The 21505-nt window shown below is 40.6% G+C and overlaps 1 protein-coding gene across 1 annotated transcript in view; it reads left to right on the top strand.

Moving 5' to 3' along the window:
- GABRA2 (gamma-aminobutyric acid type A receptor subunit alpha2) overlaps positions 1 to 4389 on the top strand; it is an 83997-nt gene extending 79608 nt beyond the window's left edge. The window contains exons 8-9 of the mRNA XM_044418047.1: positions 763 to 965; positions 4081 to 4389. Of these exons, the coding sequence (XP_044273982.1) occupies positions 763 to 965; positions 4081 to 4389 (512 nt within the window). The remainder of the gene's footprint in view (positions 1 to 762; positions 966 to 4080) is intronic.
- The last annotated feature ends 17116 nt before the right edge of the window (positions 4390 to 21505 follow it).

Here is a 21505-nt window from a genome sequence, read left to right as displayed (position 1 = left end):
ACCATCGCCAGGCAGTCTCAAGATGGCATACAGAATATAAAATCAGAACAATGAAAATACAATCCATAATTCAATAAATAATAATAAATAGATTATGATAAATACAGTCAGTACTAACAGAATACCATCAAATTAAACCAATAATAAGCAAAAGAGAATAAATCACAATCATAAGAAAAATAAATACATAAAAATAGATAAAATAATAAAATAATATAAAATGTGATTGCTAACTTTAAAAACCTAAAAACTCTAATTCTTAAAATGACATTTAAATAAAAAGGTTTTGACCTGGTGACAAAAAGAATATAGGCTCGGTGCCAGGTGAACCTCTCTGGGGAGTGCATTACTTACTTTTTGTTTCATTTGAATTTGAATTCTTTCCATTCCAGATATGAAGACATCTACAAACTTTTGTTAAATTCTTGACAAAAATGAACTGAAACTAAATTCTTGTCCATGTCTAGTCACACATTTTGTACAGTAAGGACCAGGGGAAGCATAAGTTATTCATTAGTTGGTACATGTTTGTGAACTTTGAGCTATCCTGTAAAATACAGTATTTTAGATATAATAAATGTTGTGTAGCTTTTCAGTCATAATGTTGTCTTATTTCTAATTTGTAGGCACCTTTTTCCTTATGGTGAATTCTGAATCAAGCCTGTATAGAATCGTTACACAATCATTAGTAATCATGTTTCATTTTTTCTGAAATGTTTACTCTGATCAATATTTCCCTTTTCTTCCTCCATTTTTTTCCAGGAGTAACAACTGTGCTAACAATGACAACCCTGAGCATCAGTGCTCGAAATTCCCTGCCCAAAGTAGCCTATGCCACAGCTATGGACTGGTTTATTGCTGTTTGTTATGCATTTGTATTCTCAGCCTTGATAGAATTTGCCACTGTAAATTACTTCACAAAAAGAGGATGGGCGTGGGATGGAAAAAGCGTAGTCAATGATAAGGTGAGTGATAAAGAAACATGTTTAAAGTACCTTCCAATTCTAAGAAATCAATTTTGCAGCATCTACTGTTGATAGCTTTCTATTACTGAAAAATAATTGAAGTCTTAAACCAATATAAAGGCAGAACAGATTAAAGCACGAGTGGATAGGAAGAGAAGCTGACAGTTTGGGTACACATTTCAGCAGAAATTAAATTGTACACACGGAGTCTTTCTCCATCTGTTTCATCTTGAAGAAACAAATATTGTCCCAAGGCTGCCTAGAAATTAAACAATAGCCCATTTATGCCTGTTAAACATCCCAAATAATCTTAGACAGCATTTCATTAACTTCAGCAACTCTTCATGGGAGAATGAATGTAACCAAAGCTACTTTCCTATGAAGAATCATAACCAGGCTTCATGGAACCCAACGTCTCATATTCCAGTCCCATATTTTATGCTGGTATTAAGAAGCATCACAGCAACAGTTAAGAAATTGGATGCTGGGATACCAAAAGTGTTAAATAGCCAAGTTGATTAGAAAGGAAAGAAGGAACTGTACTCTTATACTATAAGGCAGTTGCCATTGGCTTTGCAGGATTTTTTCTGGGAAGGAACAAACATATACATAATTAGCACCAATAAATGGGATTCCTATTTCAGGCAGAACAAATGACTTAACAGTGAGTAATCAATCAGACTTGCAGAGCTGGCTTTCAAGAAACTTTTGTACTGGGTCTGCTCTTGCACCATTTCTCAATAACTAGACCTTGTCCCCATTACTAGGCAGGGTGTGAAGTTCAGCTGACTTCTTTCCACCCATGACCAAAACACTTAGACCTTTCCTTGGATCTCTTCCACTGCTCCTGTAACTGTAAGCTACTACATCAACTTCACAGCCTGACCTACACATAACAACACTGAACTACCCTGTAGGAATTTCATATGCTATATTCCTTCCCCCAGCAATATGGGCAGAATAATGTGCTATTGTGCATGCCTGGTACAACCCATCGTCTCTCAGCCGTACTCCCACCTCCTGCAATATGAATTTAACAGTAATGGCCTGGATCTGCACAGGCATTGCCAGGGTATTTTTTTAAATGTTTGTTTACAAACTCATGAAAAACTTTTTGTTAGGTATGAAATAGGATGCTAGTCATGAACTCATTCCTGTACTGATGCAATACTGTTCAGTGACCAGTGCAGCAGAATGCTGGACTTTTGCATTTTTATTCTGTAAGGCAGGCATCACTTTCCACCAGGGAAGAGTCCCCCACACCCTTTTCCACACCCAGCCTAAAAATGAGACAGGTTGTTATTTTACCAGGCAGGGGGGCCAGTCTAGTTTCTTTCAAAATGTAAGAGTAGAATAATAGTTGCACATTTTACTTCATTGCTTGGGGTTCCACAAAAGCTCAACACTTGCATGTTTTAAAATGAAATGTAGGTGGCTGGGATTCTGGCTTATCTGGGGGAGGCAATTACCTGCTTGTACCCAGAGCAGATTCTTACAGCAGCAGCAAAGTCTAATTAAAGCTGACTTAAGAGTCTTGCTCCAGCTTTCCTTCTGGAACTTTGCATTTCACAGATCTACACACTGAGCAATATCCAGCGGTATAATTCGTTTAGTGCACATGATGTTGCATTTGTGGAAACGGGGCTTTGAGCTCTGCACAAGAGAATAATCCAACTAGAGTTTTCTTTGTGCAGATGTGGTTGCTCAAGTGGCTGTGCGTTCCACTTGTGAAATTCATTGCACATGAGTGATGAGCAACTGCTTGGACAATAAGAAGATTCAGTGGTGCTCTGCTAGCGCTGTTTGAGTTTGCAGAATGACACTGTTGGATATTGCCAGTCATGAGGATCTTCTGCATCCCTGCCTGAATAATAGGCCACTTTTCCTTGTCTGGTAAAAAGAGAACTATTTATTGATGCTCTTTGTTTCCTGCCCTTCCTCCAAGAAGGAGAGCAATGCATTGTGTATGTCCTTGCATTTTCTGTCACTGTAAGCCTGTGGGACAGAAATGGTGGCCTATGGTTCATTCATCCACTTCATGACTTTAAGGTGAGTCCCTCTGATCCAAGTCTCCACATCCTAGAGACAATCTGGTAACCATCCTAGAGGCAATCTGGTAACCACAAAGCCAGGAACAGTTGACATTTTTTGGCCACTTTCTGTAACATGTTAGTCATGCAGAGAGAATCTTCAAATTTCTTATTTCATAGACACTGCAGCACTTTAATGTTTGAAGGTGCAAATGTGACATTTATTCTGTCCAGTCAGACCTCTTCTTTCAAACAATCCAGTGGCAAAATGTTGCCTGTAATTTTATTGGTCCAAGAGTGAAGATTGGTCTGATTAAAGCTGTTTTATATATGATAGACTAAGGACATTAACCATTGTGTGTGAATGTGTCTACTTCACATTGTGTGTATCCATTGGACATTCTTTGGGAGCTCTGTATTCATTGACAGCTCCTGCTGGGTCTAGGCTTCTAGCTAGTCTCACAATGTTTAATGGTGCCTTCTCCCAGGTAAGCATGTTTTCCTCAGTGAATTATCTATTTGTATTCCACTCTTTCCCCCAAGGAACTGGGTACCCCGTAAGGAATGTTACAAAGAGTTGGGAAGTAGTGCAAGTCACCCAGAAAGTAACATACCTAACCGTGGATTTGAACCTGGCACTTGCCTGGAATAGAGCTGTGTAGCTGTTTGGAATATCTGCACTCTGACATTCCATTAGCTTGGGTTGAAGTGAACAGCTCTGTTGTGACAAGTGCAATTTCATCAAGACAGGAGACAAAACCATCCTTTTTTTATCTAGTTTTGAAAGCAGATAAAATGAACGAGGATGACCAATCTTTCTTACAGATCCAGAAACTCAGATGGTTGGTACCTTCTATCAGGGGGATATGGAAGGTCCTTGGGGCTGTCTGCATCCTTCATATTGCCTTATGGCTCCCACAAGACCTGTCTCTTCTCCATGCTACTATAACTGTGGTTAATTTCACATGATTGTTCTTAAGAGTTGAAGGCTATATTGCTAAAAGCATTCATTCACTTATTTGTTTAGAGAGCATTAAAAGAAACATAGCATCTATAATATTGAATCATATACCCTCTTTTAACAGAAAAAAGAAAAGGCATCTGTCCTTAAGAAAAACAATGCCTATGCAGTGGCGGTCGCCAATTATGCCCCCAGTATCACCAAGGACTCAGTTCTCCCAACAATTTCCAAGAGTGCCACCACTACAGAACCCAACAAAGCAAAGCCAGATGCCAAGCCACAGGAAGCAAAGAAAACATTCAACAGTGTTAGTAAAATCGACAGGATGTCAAGAATAGTTTTTCCAGTCTTATTTGGTACTTTCAACTTGGTATACTGGGCAACATATTTAAACAGGGAACCTGTCTTACATGGTTTTGCTCCAGCACACTAAAACCTTAATTTTTTTGCTGAGGGTGTATAACATCATTGTAATCAGATGATTTTCCTATGTACAGTACGACTAATAACTGCTAATCTGTGAACCAATATGTACAGAATGTATATAGGTATCATGTCCGTTTATCTCCAAAGGAGGTGCACAGAATTTATTCATGGGATCTGTAAACAGATGGCACCCATGGGAAATATAGTCTGCTCTCCTATCCATGTGAGTTCTCCTAAACTTGGATTCAATTAAGCTGAATTATATCCATACAACTGAATATGGTCCTGCATAACTATTTAGTAACACTATTTTTTTAATTTAAAGTTTAAGATATTTTTCTATAAAATGACTGATTCTACTTTAATGCAAAGAAGTTATCCTTTGAAAGAGAAAGATTTTTTAAACAAAGTGATCTTAATAATTTCTTACGGTAGCAGTGCCCATGTAAATATTATAGATGCGTGGTATGCTCAAGTATTCTCTTATTAGCAACCATTCTGAATGCAAGTTACGTGTAAAAGATACTGGAGTGTCAGGGTTAATAATTTCCTACTTTAGGCCAAGCGTTCAAGTTGCGCACTATAGTTGGTGCTCTGTTACTTGAGCAACAGGACAGGCTTGTGGGGGAGGGGGATCCTTTGACAATGCAAAGAAAGAACAGCTTCCACACTGGCACAGGAGCCCATGTTGCTGGGCAAGCAGCTGTTTGGCCATTGCACAACCACGTGTGCAATGCTGGAAGATAGAGGCATTGAGATCCAGGGAAGGCACCGCAGGACTCTCTTGGAAACTGACAACATGCATAGAAAACCGCTGTGCCACACCAAAGTAAACACAGACACCTGCTCACTTATGATTGGTCAACAATATGAATCAAGTCCTTTAACCAGTCTTCTTCCTCTATCAGTCCACAAAACATTGTGGGTTGTGCAGTCTTCTCTCAAGCATAAGAAAAGCATGGAATGAGTAGAAATTGTACTGAAGCCAAACAGAGGAGCTGTGTTGATTAATAACAAAAGTGAATAACAAAGATTTCATACATTCCCTTCTTGGCTCGTTGAAGATGTTTTCTATAGCCAGTTTCATGTGAACCCTTTCACAAGGTGTTATTGGAATAAATTGTCTCCTGGAAAAAGTCTGGGTAGGTATAGAGAGAAAGGGTTGTTGAGCAACTGGAACAAAACTGTCAAGATAGCATGTTGTCTTTGCTGCAGCATCACAAATTAACTTACTTGCAAATGAACATTGAGGATTAGGGGTGTAAATATTGAGTGGTGAGATGATTTTTTTTTCCTTTAAATGAGTTATGCAGTATGAGAGCCACCCTACTTTTAAAGTAGGAGCTCTTGAAGTATTATAAATCTGGACTTTTCAAGTGGACAGTCGTAGTGATGGTTTGTATTTACATAATTTCATAACTATGCTCTTGGAGCGGTTGCAGCTGAACGTACAAACTGACCTCTGAAAAGCCTAGGTTGGATTCAAAGATGCCCTTCCATATGCAGAAGATGTTTTCTGTTCATGGAAGGGTTCATTTACATTTCATGCTAGAGCATTGTGTGAGAAAAGTGAAACTAAACCCAAAGACGTTCTTGCATTTTTTGCAATTTCTTGTGCAATGCCTGCTATAGCACTGTGCGAATGCCTGCACAACGCATGTTACAGATCAATTCAAGGGAGTGTGTTCCGACAAAGTTCCTTCTGTGTACTTTGGATCCAATCCATACATTTCAGGTGAGAGGAAGAATGCTTTACAGCTGTGGTCTTACATTTTTGATGATGACCCATTCACATAAGAAAGCCATTCCTTCCAGATATGAACAAGTTCATGAACACTCCTGATTCATATAAGTATAATTTTCAGAAATGGGATGGTTCCTATGAGAAAGTCCAGAAACTAGAGACAGATGGACAGAGGTTTTGTGAATGGATCATCAATCATATGGACAGTTTGCAGCCCCAGATCCCTTGAAGGGCAACATTCCAGATTCTTGGTTGCAGGTTTACAGGATTATCTTGCAGCAAATTGTACATCGTAGCCATTTACAAGTCAGTTTGCAGGATTAGTACAGTCCTGTGAATTGCTACTTTTATAACTTCCAGAAGAAATGCCAAATGTCCAAAACAAATTTTCAGATATTATTCAGGGTTAGGTATATTGGTAGTATAAGATTTCTGTGTACAAAATTTTCTCAAGTACAGTTCCCATGAAATCTGCCTTAAGGGCAGGGGTCTCAAACTCACGGCCCGCGGGCCAATTGCCAGGATGGGTGGGGCACGGGGGAGGGGCCCTGCGGCCTTCAAAGTGCCAGCGGCGCCCGGGCCGGCCTCCGGGAGCAACGCGGGATGAGCGGCCCACCACCACCGCGGTGGTGGAATACTTGATGCGGCCCAGCCTCACCCAGACTCTACTTCCAGCGGCCCCCAGGTAAGCTGAGTTTGATACCCCTGCTTAAGGGCATCTTCATACTGTTCATGTATCCATAGCAGCCACTGGAAAGAGTTCTTTTATTTCAGTTCCATGAGGCTGCCCTCACAATTAATAAGTATTATTGCTGCTTTTGTAAATTGCAACTTTATATTTTGCTGCCATGACTTTAAAACAACTTTATATATTATAAATGATTTTGCTAAAGATTTGACCTTTTTTAAAAAAAGAAAATAAAGTTCAGTGTTTCATCAGTACTGAAATGCAAAATGGAAACAAAATTGGAGCCTCTACGTGCAATTTTTGTACAATATTTAATACCGATCCATTCACAATTTCTCATGGAATCTTTGCTAATATTCCTTGTGACCCCAAAGGCCCTGTAAATTTTATCACCACAAATAATTATGTACTGTATTTAGATTTAAATAGTGTATTTGGCCAAGCAAAAGTATTTTGATTCACATACATATTAGCAGTTATTAGTTGACCTTTTAAGAAAAGATCCGCCTTTATGATGGTGTCTTTATAGTAGAAACCTATGTAGTCGTACAGTGCCATCTATTGCAGTTTTGTACAGTACTTGAGTATAGTGCATAAACTAGATATTACAAAGTTTAACAACACTGTATAAATATTTCTAAAACAAATTTAACGTTACCTTAAGATGTGGAAACTCAAACTTACACAAAATCAGACAATGGCTGGGTTTGCACATACCACTATCCTATGGAATGGGTCGTTGAATTGTGTGTTGTTGAGATATATGAACATGGCCACAATAACAAGCTATGGTTTGTTAACCACAAGCAATGCGAAAAAAAGAGCCTATGGTTTATTATTGGGTTTTGGACTCTGGATTATTTAAACCATGGGTGGTTGTTATGTGTGAACCCAGAACTGTTGAGTTGTTCATGGGTTGTTTGGCCAGGCAACAGAGGTGGTAGGCAAGAGTGGTAAAAATCCCAGCCACTCTACTTGCTAGTACTACCATATTTGCAAAGGCACTTGGGATGCAGAAAAGGAGTAGGCAGGATAAGGGAAACAGCCCATGGATTGAGAAAGCAAACTACAGTTTGTGTGCCAAACAAACCATGGTTAGGGCAACAAACCATGGGTTAACCATCAGTTAAGGGTGCAGCCATATGCGTGTTTAGGCAGAAACAGTCCTACACCAACTAGAATGCATTCTGGGAGTTGTATAACTCTTTACTCCCTAAACATGCATAACATTGTGTCCTGAATAAACCATAGGTTAGCATTATGAACCAGGTCAGTATTTTCATTTGCTGATTTATTTAGTTTTTCTGTTTTCATTCAGTGTTATTTTGGTCTTTGCTCTGCATGAAAAATATTGCTGGCAAGGTCACAAATGTATTTAAATGGTGATAGCATTGAGGTAAGATGGATATTCTGGCATTAAATCAAGTAAGGTATTTTTACTTAAGGCAAGGCAAGGCACTTTATTTGAAACATGAATATAGAAAATCCTTATTTTCATATCTATTTATATATAATGTAGATCTGTGTAATACAGAAATGTGTGCAATAGTATGATAAAGTTGTATAAGGTTTGAAGGTGAGCAATAAAAAAGTTCTTCATCATATGGTTATACATATCTAAAAATGTTTTATTTGTAAATTATAAATTTACCCTTTAATGCTACACTGTCCAGGTACAAATAAATATATAAATATGTATATATGTAAAGCACTTGTAAATACCAATAATGTAAAAAAAACAAAACAAAAACAAAACAAAACCCTTCAATTTTATCTTTGTTTTTGGCAAAGGGCTCTGACAGCATAAGTTTAATGCATCACAAAGCCCATCTCATTGGCTTTGACTTGTCCAGTTCAATTGTTACATTCTGGGGAGAATTCTCAACCTGTATTAATCTTGCATGCATGCAAGTATATTGCTACTTTTGAGGAAGGAAAATAACCTATACCACATCGCATTGGTAATGACATCTCTTTTTTTTCTGACTACCCAATTTTAAAGGGATGGATCAGATGGTGAGGGAGATAATGTAGTTAAGTAATATAATACAATCCAGAGCATGTATTACTTTCTTCCCACTGTGAAAGACACTTGAAATCAGGAGATTAATTATGGGTTGTGCGATCCCCCAGGAGAGTAATACTTGAACCTTTGCTTCTGGTGTGTGGTGTTGGCTCTTTCATTGCAAACTGATTTGTGCTTTCATCTCTTATTAACTTCTATGGGAGTTGACAGTCTCGGCACTGCACATGATCGGTCCTTTAGCTAATGACGAAGACAACTGTATTTTATATCCTAGGTAGCTTCTCAGAGTTGCAAGTGATTTTGGTGGACAGCTAGCACATTTCACTTGTAAACAATATAAAATAGTACTTGCTTTCTAGAAATGAAGGAAGTGATAAGTTTAGAGTTCTGTTTGGTTAAGCTGTAGGATACTTGTTCTTAAGAACAATAGACACATTCAGAAAATATTGCTTGCACCTTTCAGGAACTTGCTTACATTCTTCCTTCCAATCTGTGTAATATGTGTGCATAATTGAATTCCTGCACATGAGTCTATCTTAGCTCCACCGAAGTTATCAGAACTGTTAGGAACAGGCATAACCTAAAGCCAGAAATACTGACATCAGTACAACCATTTAATATATTCTGTTATGCATCTAGACTTGTATAACATTTAGGGTGTGCGCCTGCAAAAGAATAAATCATAGCTCAGTCAGAGCCATTGCATTCCCTGATTGATAGATGAGGTGATCATTGTTTGTTTTTAGCAACACCGTATTTCAAGGGGAAAGGGGGCCTCAAATTTGTGCAACAACACCCTGATTATAAAGGTGTGAGTAGCCACAATGGCAGCACAAGGCTGACGGCAACTACCAAGCTGCGGCCACAGCATATTCCACACAAAGTGAGTGTGATTCATCCTAAGAGGTGATTACTCAATATAGCAGATGTGGAGAATTGCACTGATATTGATGTCTAGCACTCTCTGGATGCAAAATATATGTTAAATAGTAGTTTTAGTAATCATACTGTGATGGTCAACCCGAACTTAGTACGGTTTCTAGCCAATCTGTTCTTTGTAGTTTTTTCTCTGTACTCATCTTCGTGTCCCCATCTTATGCCTTCAAAGCAGGAGAAAGACTTTTGTGTATTTGCTTTTAGAGAATTAGAGGTGGCATGACAGAGCCATCATTGCCTGTAGTGTACTCATTTTGTTTCTCCTTCTTACATCTCTGATCAAACTAGTTCTGCAGTTTCTTGAAACACTATAAAAACTTCTGAATACAGAGGATAGTAGGGTGAATGTGATGTGCTATGAAGGCGACATTGTCTCACCTTCGGCTTTCCAGGGTGGACAATCTAGCTGTTTCCACCCAGAGGAGCTTCCTGTGATGTAGCTCTGCCCTAGTGATGAGAGATGCTGCCATGCAGAGCAGCCTTAACTCACCTGCTGTGACCATGCAGCGCGCTGGGTTTGGTCCTCTGTGTTTGGATTCTGGCACAGGCATCATAATGGACCATTCCAACTTCTGTTTTATAGGCATGGCAACCCATAGGATCTGGATTTTCCTCTAGATCCAAGCATTTTGTTTACCCATCATCCTGATAATTCTGACTTGTTTTTAACAAAAATTAATGAAAACAATTAAGCATTTTAAGTGACCTCTATAGCTAAGCGTGAAGTTAAATAGTTAAATAAATGCACTGTTAAATAGACAGACTACTCTATTTTGCTTGCTAGCCTTCATTTTCCAGCACTTGATCCAAAGTTTCAAGTCTCAAGAGAAAATGTAAATCTCCTAAACCCAAAGATAGGGATTTTAGATAGGCAATATACCATAATAATTGCCTCTCCCTATGTGTTCTTCGCTATTAGTTGCTTTGCTTGAATTTGTGTTTTTTAATCCAAAGAATTCATACACTATGGGTGCTGTCATCCCAATCTATTTCTCTGACACAATTTGTCCCTAAGGCAAGCAAGATGGCAGATCCTGGCCATGAGGTCCTGTTACTGCATAGGCCTCACACAGTAGCATTGGCAGGTATTCCACGACTGCTGAATGCTACATATTGAGGTAGGTCTAGAGTTTGGTGGGCAGACTTCCTGGGCTAGAGGGGCACCATATCAATGATGTATAGTGGGGCTGTGGGTCATATGATATGGCTCCTTCTCCACCTCCACCTCCACCTCGTTTCCTCTTGCAAGGAACCCAGGGCAACCTACATGGGTCCACCTCCATTTTATCCTCAAATAAAGCTGTGGGGTGGCTTAGACTGAGAGTCCATGACAGGTCCCAAGTCACCCAGGGAGCTTCATGGTTGAGGGTGACTTGAACCTGGATCTCCGAGTCTCAGTCCAGCACTCTAACCACTGTGCCATGCCGACTCTGAACACTTACAATTTTATATATAATGTTTGGATAAGGATCACTAAGCCATGAAAGGAATTAAGAATATTTCCAGCAGGTGCATTTCGTGATGTAAAATCAATTGGAACTTAAGAGGTTTATTAATCATCTAGGAAAACAGCAAGCCACCTTGTACTGAGCTGGTCTGTTGCTCCCCCTAATTCATTATTATTTACACTAATTGGCAGTGACTCCCAGGGTTTTAGGAAGGTAGATTTTCCAGTTCTGCATGGAGATTGCCTGGAATCAAACCTGGAGCCTCTGTCATTTGGACCTGCTGTTTTATTTTCAGCTTTCAGAGGCCTCCTAGCCTTGGTGCTCAGCATGGCATTCTCCTTCTCAGAAAACTTGCACACGTAACAATGTATCCAAAGGCAATGAAATCATGCTCCTGTGTGCAGGTCTTCCTTGCTAGGTCACTTTATAATTTCACATATGACCGGAGTAGAGAAAATATTACTGTGGGAGTTACTATAGCAGGAATGCAGGTCTGGAACTTTAATATGAAAGTACAGAGAATGCAGTTCAGTTCCTGCAGCCATTTGGGGTGGAGAGCAAATGTACTTGGCATGCCTTCGCTCATGGTGCTTGATCTCAGTCCATGGCACGTAATTTAATTCCTTATTGCAATGTATAATGTTTCTTAGTTGTACTTCTCCCTAGTAACTGAAGAAGGGAATGAAAAAAGAAATATATATCCTGGTTGTCACAAATTTAGTTGTTTAAAGCTTAGCTAAAGCAGAGTGGATTTGTGGTTCTCCTGTGCACATGGAAGACCATAACTCCTGCATCAAAAGAATAGCAGCAGATGCACTTTTGTCCCTGTGTGGAAATTCCTGCTGGGAGTGCCTGCGGAATGCTGTGCTGTTGTGCTATCAGCTAGTGACAACCTTGCACGGATTGCATTTGGTTCAGGGATATCGGTCAACAGCAACTGAACTTGTCAGTGCAACTTTTAATAGATAGTTGAAGATGAGTTCCTGATGCAAAGAAGACTCTGTTTCTTTAACAGGTAAAAGTTCAGGAGGTGAGCTTCTCCTGTGATGCCTGCAGAAGCCACTGATATCTTCTTTCTGCCCTTCGGGGTGCGGCCTTGGAAACCCATCTTGCACACGTACAATATCAAGGCCTTTTCATGCACTACTTTTGCACCGCACCTAGCATTTTAAAGTGTGTACCCCAAATATAAAGAGAGAGAGAGAGAGAGAGAGTGTGTGTGTGTGTGTGTGTGTGTTTGAGTGAGAGAGGGAGGGAGGGAGGGAGAGGGAGAGAGATTTGAAATAGATGTTCTGAAAGTCCTATGATTAGAAAATTGAAAGTGTGGAGTGCATTTACTGGCCCCAGCTTTTCAATTACTGCCCACCTTCATTGATTTAGATCTGGAAGGGTCTGCTATGCCATGAGACAGCTAAGAATTTTACTCCTGAAAGCAATTATGATGGAAAACCTCTCACTGTCATGATTAGGGGTCGGGAGATTTAAGGGACATGGTTTTAGTAAGAAGGTGAAGCAGGGGCAATTTTTATTATGAAATTGTATGGGAAGTTGTGAATTTTATGATAGAATCCAAAAGGCTGAAGTGCTTTAATATAGAAAACCTCATAAACAGACACGCTCTCTTTTTATTTTGTAAAAAAAAGTAGAATGAGGAGCTGTTGGAAATTTACTTGAGGAAAGAATGTACTTGAGAGAAACTGTTGTGCACTGGATTCCTCCACTGAGGTAACCTGCTTCCTGAATCATGGAGAACATTTTCTCTCAAAAGCCTTACAAAAAGCTGCACACCAGACTACATTCCCTTCAGTGGGGTTTCACCACTGTGAGTGACCTGTGGCTCTGGCCGATGTGTCTTCCATTGGAACACAATTAATTTGCTATTAATAATGTTCCAATTTCTTTAAGTAACCTTTAGTTTGTTTACCTTATTTTTCCATATGTATGAGTACTAAATCTAAATCCACATACCTGATCACTGGAACATCATTTTACAACTGTTTTTGGAAAACCTGGATCAAAGATATATTAGATGAGGCATATTCATGGTAAATGACAGAATTCTAATGTGAAAATGAAAGTTTGCATTTGCAAGGTTAAAACCCCCCACTAAATACAAGGAAGATACTGTGCAATGTATTACCACATTTCTGTGAGTAGATTATATTGATACTGCTCAGCAGTCCATATATAAGGGGTCTGAAATCTGGTTTTCTAGAAAGTAAATCTCACTAAACTGAATGGAATATTTTTGCATAAATGAGTCCAGGTAGATGTGTATGCCTGCTGATTTCAGTGAGCCTTTGAGGTAATCGTCCATAAAGATATGGTCACGGGATCACTCTGTACCTGAAGACTTGTTGAGGTATGTGTGAACCAGGTCCTCAGAAGTGCCATCTAGGCAGTAGGGCTGGGATTGTGGGGGTACTTTCCCATATGTCCATCAGCTGGTATTCCTGAAAGATTCAGTTGTGTGGCCATGGGGCCAATTGTGTGAGTCTCTATTTCGGGCACATCACCCATGATGTTCCTTGTAACATTTAAAGGGCACCATATTTGACACAGCACGGCTTGCTGTAAAAGTTCAGTCTGTAGTGCCACCTTTGAATGACTCATTTACACATGCAAGTCATTATAACGTCATTGTAACTGAGTGATGAACATGTGTTTGTGAAGCAGCCCAGAGAGACTGTATTTTTGGATGGGATGTATTTTGAGGTTAAGGGGGCCGCTATGCTCCCACAGAATTTTTTTGGTGATGAGTTCTTGATGTTTGAATTTGCACGTGTAAACAGGCATTTCTTGGCACTACTGGAGTTTGCACTTAGAGCTCACTCCAGTGGGGTTCACTCTTAAAATGTCTCTCTTCATATGGGCTTTGTTTCTTGTTCCTTTGCATACCCTGCCATTCACATTCAGAGATATAGTCATGTGTGTTGTTTCTTTCCATGTGAAATGGTTAGCCATTAATGATTTGCAGGAAAAGTTCTGTGCCATAAACATGTAACACAGAAGCCTTCAAGAAGGTTGTAGGAAGCCAATTGAGAATTTCCTTTGGAAATCAGTTTAAACAGATTTGGCTGTTTTGCTTGGTAGCTTGGGTTCTTTCAGTTAAATAAACTAAAAAGAGAAATCCAAGCAAATATAATTTACTTCATAACAGATCCACTGACCCGTTTTCCTTGTTTTCTTCAACTGAGCTTGTAGTGTTGAAAATTAAGCACGCCAAGAGATTTCTGTGCACCATGGCTTGATGCTTTACTTTAGAAAAGTAATCCAAATGTATCTTTGAAAATATGCAAGATAGTTTGTGTCTTTTTCCCATAGTCATAATAATTGAAATATGCATTTTTCACTTTGTAATTTGATTTTACCATAAAATGCTAATTTCTCAACATTGCATACCTTTGAAGCATTCAGTTGACCTGAAGCTCATCTAACTTCAGTTCAAGGTGCTCAGGATTGCACTAAATTAAATTTAATTAATGATGTATTTTAAAAAAGAGTTCCATTAATTATTTGGCCAATATTACATTTGTCGTGTAAGGTTCTTTCCCACTGCAGTTTAAATGAACATGAAAAATGAAAGAAGACACTGGTTTGATCCATTGCTTTTGGAAATTCTATTTAGATTATCATGTTAGTTGCATCTAGCAGTCATGTGTTTACAATATTTAACTTTTAGCACAGAATGCAATGAAGTACTCTATATTTATCCATCAAAAGATGCATGTACTGTGGACACATTCTGTACATCAATAGAGAAAAAGAAAAACTGTTACAGGAAACATAGTCACTTTATGGAAAATAGTTCGATGGCACTTTTTTCTCAACAGAGGAGATTGCACTAAATATTGATTTACTTGTCTTTATCAAAAACCAGATATTTGATATGGAGGAGTGATTGCCAGTGATGTCTTTTATAAGCCAAACCAATGAACAAATGCATCTAAATGTTTACAGCAGGCCTCTGCAACTTGTGCCCCACCAGCCATACTTGATGGCCCCAAAGTTTTTGCAGTCCCATTCTGGCAGCAGAAAGGGGTTTAATGAGTGCCTGATGGGAGGCAGCCATACAGGGCTGGTGGACTGTGATTGGCTTGGTAGATTACAAGGTGTGGACACCTGGTTTATAGCCAGTATATGTTATCTGAATTTGGAAATATATGGAACACAGTCTATGCAGGGTCAAAAACAGCACCTTGCATTTGACTGGGAGATAAACTGTACACCAGTGAGCACTGGAGTTACATGCTCTATATAACAGGCCCTAGTTAGTACTCTAGCAGCCCTAAGCAACTGAAGTTTCTGATTCTGCTTCAAAGGCAGTCTCGTGTAGACTGTATTGCAGTGATTCAGTGGGTGTCACTCATGCATGTGTGACAACAGCGAGGTTCAGCTTTTCCAGGAAATGAGGCAAGAGGTGCACCAGACAGAGCTGGACACCCACAGTCATGGCCTCCTGGGGATCCTGGAATGCTGCTGGATCTGGGAGCACTTCCATGGTGGACCTTGATTAGTTTCTGGTTTTGTTTCTTTGGCTGAACAAAAGGAATGGTGAATTGTTTGCTTTCTCAAGAGAGATCACTAACACACACAGACACACACTGAACATTTGCACAATTAAAAAAAATGCATGATAAATGTAATCTATGTAATTTTAAAATTCAGTGTCATAAAATCTCTGGATGGCAGTTCACTTTTTGATGTTCTGTACCGGCAGAGAAACACACACAAATACAAAGGGGGTTATAATATTCTGTAATTTGTGACCTTGTTTAGCTGGGGGAAAAGTTATTGCTTTCATGAATATGTAAAAGAAATAACTTGACCAATGTTTGAATGTGTCACTTCGCTTGCTGTTAAAGAATATTTATTAACCCCCCATGCAAAATATTGCTGACTATTATCTTTTTGGTACTTATTAAAATTAATTTAAATATACTTTGCTTTGCCTTTGATGGTGTTCCTGCTTCTCACCCCGTGTGTTCTGTAAAATGGAAAGAATGAAAAGATTGTAATGAAAGGTATTCACATAAAAGCATCTGTCAGACACAAGGAAATATTCTGTGTTCTCTTGTGCTATTTAATTCTCTCCCTGTTAGCATTTTCTCTTATATTTGATATAAACCAGTATCTAATAATGCTAATTAAATGCACAGATTTACTAAAGATCTCAAGTGGAGAGAAATGTTGTTTCCATTGTGCTCTAGACAGGTGCCAACTTTTCCGGTCCCCTAGGCTGGCAGGTATTTTAATTTAAAAGGTGTCAACAAGGAACTTTTTTCAGCTGAAGGACCATATTCCTTCTGACAGCAACATTTGGACAGTGGGAGGGGCGAAAGCAAAGTGTGCAGGCCCACTTAATGGTTTCACACACGTACTGGTCATTCAGCCACATGCATTCATGTGAACACACAAAGATATGCCCCCCCCCCCTCCTGGAACCACTGGGAAGTGTTTTGCAAAACTATTGTCGGAGTGGCAAGGGAGGGATGCAATCTTTGGCAAATCATAGTGGGAAAGGTAGGGAATGGTTAACTCTTCTCTGCATGTTATAGTCATACAACCCTTCCCCCTCCAAACACGCCCAGAGCAACTAGAGCACAGACTTGGAAAAAGCTCCCATTTGCTGTGCTTGCAGGAGGGCAATGGGGGTGGTCTCTATTTCAGAATCATGCATGGACAGTACGTTTATTCTTGAGGGCATGTGTACCTAGCACTTACAATGCGTGCCTGGTAGATTTGAAAAGTGAGGCCTGCAGGCCCAAATAAATAGCGAATTGCTGCTGAACACAAGTGCCCAGCGTTCACTTTGCAGCCCATTCTCAGGTGGAAATTGGAGGGAGGTGCCTCTTGAGTAGCCACTTTAGTACCTGTCTTTTCTTTTGGTCCCCGTGCTGGATGAGCAGGAAGGACACCTGAAAAGCTGTTGAAGGGCAAAGAGGAAAATTCATCATCTACTCAACGCTCAGAAGTAAAGATAAGTACTTGCTTTATTTAAATGGAGATGATTCCTTCTAAGAATTCCCAGTAGATAGCCTAAAAGCACTCCGTTGCCGAACTAATCTCTTATTTTACCTAATGACTGAAGTCCCCAAACTATCTGCTCCATGCTCATCCCATTAAAAGCTTGGGTAAGTGGTCAGAAAATTGCAAGCAAAAGTATTCGGTTGCAATCTTGAATTCTTGTAAATTGAGGGTTGCATCAGAACATTTTTGAGCTGCATGAATATACAGGCAGCTTCCTTGTATTCAGTCAAGAGCAATGCTAGTTACAGAAATATGTTCGAAGATGGGCACCCCGCAATCATCACAAAACTGCTACACACACTGCCTTCACAGCATAGATCTAAATATATGAAGTGTGATTGTGAGAAAAGCATTTGCAATGTTTGTATCAGTGCTGTCAAGCCTCAGGTCTGTGTCAAATCCAGTCTGGAAGAAATCTGTCCCTCAAGGTTCCCCTGATGGACCTGCTGCATTCTCTGAGGCCACCTCTTTTCTCTCAACCACCGTGTTTTAGGATCTTCCAGATTCTGTACAGGGCTTCCCCCCACTCCAAAGGTCAAAATGCCTTTCCTAAGGCTTAGATATTGGCAGTTAGAGCTTCAAGTTAAAGGAGTCTAGCAATGTTAGCATGCTGGATCCCTGCCCCTTTTTGTCTTTGGCTGAAACATGGTCTAAGAGAGCTGCTTCAGATCTGAATTTGGCCTGTGGGCTGACAGAGATCGAACACCCCTCACGAAAGGAGGACAGCCACCGAGGGCCTCATTTCCACAGGCCCCTAAAAACCTGGAGCTGACACTGGATGCACCGTTTGTCTGGAAGTGTGAAAACAGGTAAGTCTGCATGGAGGCACAAACTGAGTGACTATCTCCTTCTGCTGAGATTTCAGTTGTGATGCTGACAATAATTTCCTGGCTTGGAGGCAGCCCATTCTTTACTTGAGCTGAAGCAATCAAGGTGTCCTTGAGCTGAAGCAATCCCTTGTCCTTGATTCTGATGGGTGGTGTTTGGTGTTCTAATAAAAAAACCACACTGATCCCATGAGAAAATATTTCAGACAGGGATGACACTATGGCCAATCCGTTTATTGTATTTAACCTGCATTGTTGCCCATGAGGGAAGCAGGCAGGCAAGCACTTCTGGGTCTACTTACAATGGAGTGCAGGCTTTTAAAGGTTACACAGTTTCTACAAAATCATGCATCCCTAACTTGTAGTGGCAAAAACCAACAACCGAAAGGTCTGAGGTGGCTCTTTGAAGGTGGGTAATTCGGGACAGCATGAAGTGCCCATGTAATTAAGAAATGTAATGGATTGTAGGAGGGAAAGGAGCCTCCAGTTTGGAAAGATTGTGCTCTCTTACTTGCTTTTAATGCTGAGAAAATCCATGGAGTCCCCAAATCCCAGTCACAGCCGATGGGGAGAAAGTGGGCTGGTTTTGGGCACTTGCTGTTAATTAGCAGCATGGAAAGTGCACTTTGTGTCAAATCTAGCTCCCAAGTGCTTCTTAGAAGTACACTCTGTCTGAAATTATATGTAGCTGAAGGGAGAACAATTATTTTTAAGTTTGGATCTGCAATACCACCGCCACTAACACTCTCAGGGCATCAACACAAACATTTTTGCTCACTTTTGAAATGCAGTATTAAATCTTTACATTTCCATGCCGTGGAGTTTGTTGCAGAAGCTGCAAGGGTGTACGATTGACACAGGGTGTGGGACTTTGGGGGAGAGGACTGGGTCACCCCAACAACATCTAGCCCCCTAGGAACTTGCCCAGGCCGTCTGGCCTCCTTATCTGGGGCAGCTCCTTATTCCTGGTGAGAACCAAGGAAAGGACCAGTCCAGGATGGAGAACTATAGAATCAAGTTTTTACTGTGTAGCACCAACTTTGTGTGGCACAAGCTTTCTGTTTCTTTAAAGGCCAAGAGTGGTCTGTGTAGTCCATAATAGTGGACCTCTTCTGTATGTAAGAATTTGCCTTCTCTGCCCAGTTGCGGTTCATCAAGGTTTTTGAGAACTTTCTCATCACCAGCTTCTTAGAGTTCCTGCCTGCCAGGTTCCTGGTCTGTGCTTCCCCATTTGTAGTCCTCTATAAACCAAGCCTTCCTGCCCCAGTTCCCGCTGCTTCAGAGGGACCTTCCACAGCTGCTTAGCAGGGCCTGCTGAACAATACTGCATAGGCTCCTGTGTGGGGCCTCCACAGGGGGACAGGGGGACTTTTGTCACAGGGATAAAAACAACATCTTCACACAATGTAAAGTGAATGATGGAATTCACTGCCATGGGAAGTGGTGATGGCCACCAGTCTGGCTGGCTTTAAAAAGGGATTTCATTTATTTATTTATTTATTTATTTTCCAATTTATATCCTGCCTTTTTCCTACAAAGGGCTTAAGGCAGCTTACATCATTCTCCTCCTCCATCTTATCCCCACAACAACAACCCTGTGAGGTAGGTTGGGCTGAGAGTCTGTGACTGGCCCAAGTCACCCAGTTGGCTCCATGGCTGAGCAGGGACTAGAACCCAGATCCTCTGAGTCCCAGTCCCGTGCTCTTAACCACTAAGCCACACTGGCTCTCATTTGACAGATGCATGGAGAAAGAGGCCTTCTGTGGCTACTAGCCTTGCTGCCCATGTGCTACCTCCTTTGGCAGGGGTGGCATGCCTACATACACCAGAAGCTTGAGCAGGTGAAGGTCTTGCACCCATCCTGCTAGAGTAACCCTGTGGGCAGTGGGTTTGCCACCACGTGTATGAAGTGGTAGACTGGATGGACCTTTGGGCTGAACCAGCTTTTTATGTTTTTAAGCTGCTCTTGTGATGCAGAAGCAAGGATAAATTATTCTTTTAGCAGATGCACCCGTTGTGATTCCTGCAGGTTGTGGAGCAAGTCTTGGGGATAACTTTTGGAACACTGACTGCAAGGCAAGTAGTGGATGGTAAGGAACCATACACTGCCCTCATTGTCCACCCCTGGCCAGAGCCTTCATCATGTTGAGACTTGAGGATGTTTCCAGTTTATGTCCATCCAGTGGCAGAAGGTTCTTGGAGTCTGTGGAGGTACAATGGGGAGAGAAGATTTCTAGGGATCCCACTTCTCCCTGCAGCCCCCTTCCCTGTTCCCATGCCCCAAAATATGCTCCAGAGGCACCATTAGGAACAGTATGGAAAGGGGAGCAGGGGGTGCTGGTTAGGGAAGAGGGAGTTCCCATCAGATGCAACTGTTTTGTCTGCTTCGTTTTTTTACTTGGCTATTCTGACTAGGTAAGTCAGCCCATTGCAGCTTCTGATGAAAACCACAGCAAATCACACTAAACAGATTATCTAACAGAAATACAAATACTCAAACCAGTATAAAATTAAAGTGGTTAAAAAAAACTCAAAACGTGTGTCATTAGTCTGAAAAGGTCTCAATGTATATGCTGAATTTTCATCCGCTCCCTGACTAGCAGCACTGGACCAGCCTTTCAGCTGAAGCAGTGCACCCCAGAAATGGACTCTCTTCTTATTCCAGCAGTGCCTCAGAAATTTTCTTTCACTTTTGGAATGTGCATTTACACAGACAGAAGCTATTCTGATTCTGTTTTGCCCAATGACAAATGCCCTCTGGCTGGATTACAACCAGTTCAAAAACTAAAATACCATTTAAAAATGGCTAGATATATACAACACAAGTTCTTGAAATTATAAAATATCCTAATAAACAAAACATCACAATAATCCATACAGAAGCCATCATAGCCTAGCACTAGGAGCTTTTCTACACAAGCTGTTTATTGTGCATTTGCGATAGTTTGCAGGTGTGTTACACTGCATTGTCACCTTCAGGGCCTCTCCTGTTCCTTGTCCCCATCTCTATGATTCTTTCTCTATCTAGGAATGCCTGGTATTATCTGTGAATGGATAATTTCACAAACTCTCATGCATTTGTGCAATTCTACTATACCATTCCACCATCTAGTGGTTGTGCGATGGAACATGTAGAAAGACAGTGAAAATTTGGTGTGAAATGACTCAGACTTAATTTCACAAAGAATCTGCAACTGATGCCTTAATAAAGCAATCAGTTAAAAGACTCGTGTAGAAAAGCCTTAGGTCACTAAAAATGCCTGGAAGAAAAGAAGAGGCTTTGCCTGGCCCTAGAAGGATAAGAACTTAGGTGACCGGTGGAGTTTGTTCCACAAATCTCCTCCTTCCATCCCAGATGCAGCCTTCATAGACAGCGGTGCCACCATTCAGCAAGAAGTACTGCAAGATGCAAGCACTGCCAGCT

This window comes from Varanus komodoensis, unplaced genomic scaffold (assembly GCF_004798865.1).
Source record: "Varanus komodoensis strain SLA01 unplaced genomic scaffold, ASM479886v1 scaffold9, whole genome shotgun sequence".
In the NCBI taxonomy this organism is placed as follows: Eukaryota; Metazoa; Chordata; class Lepidosauria; order Squamata; family Varanidae; genus Varanus; species Varanus komodoensis.
This window is presented reverse-complemented; position numbering and strand designations above follow the sequence as displayed.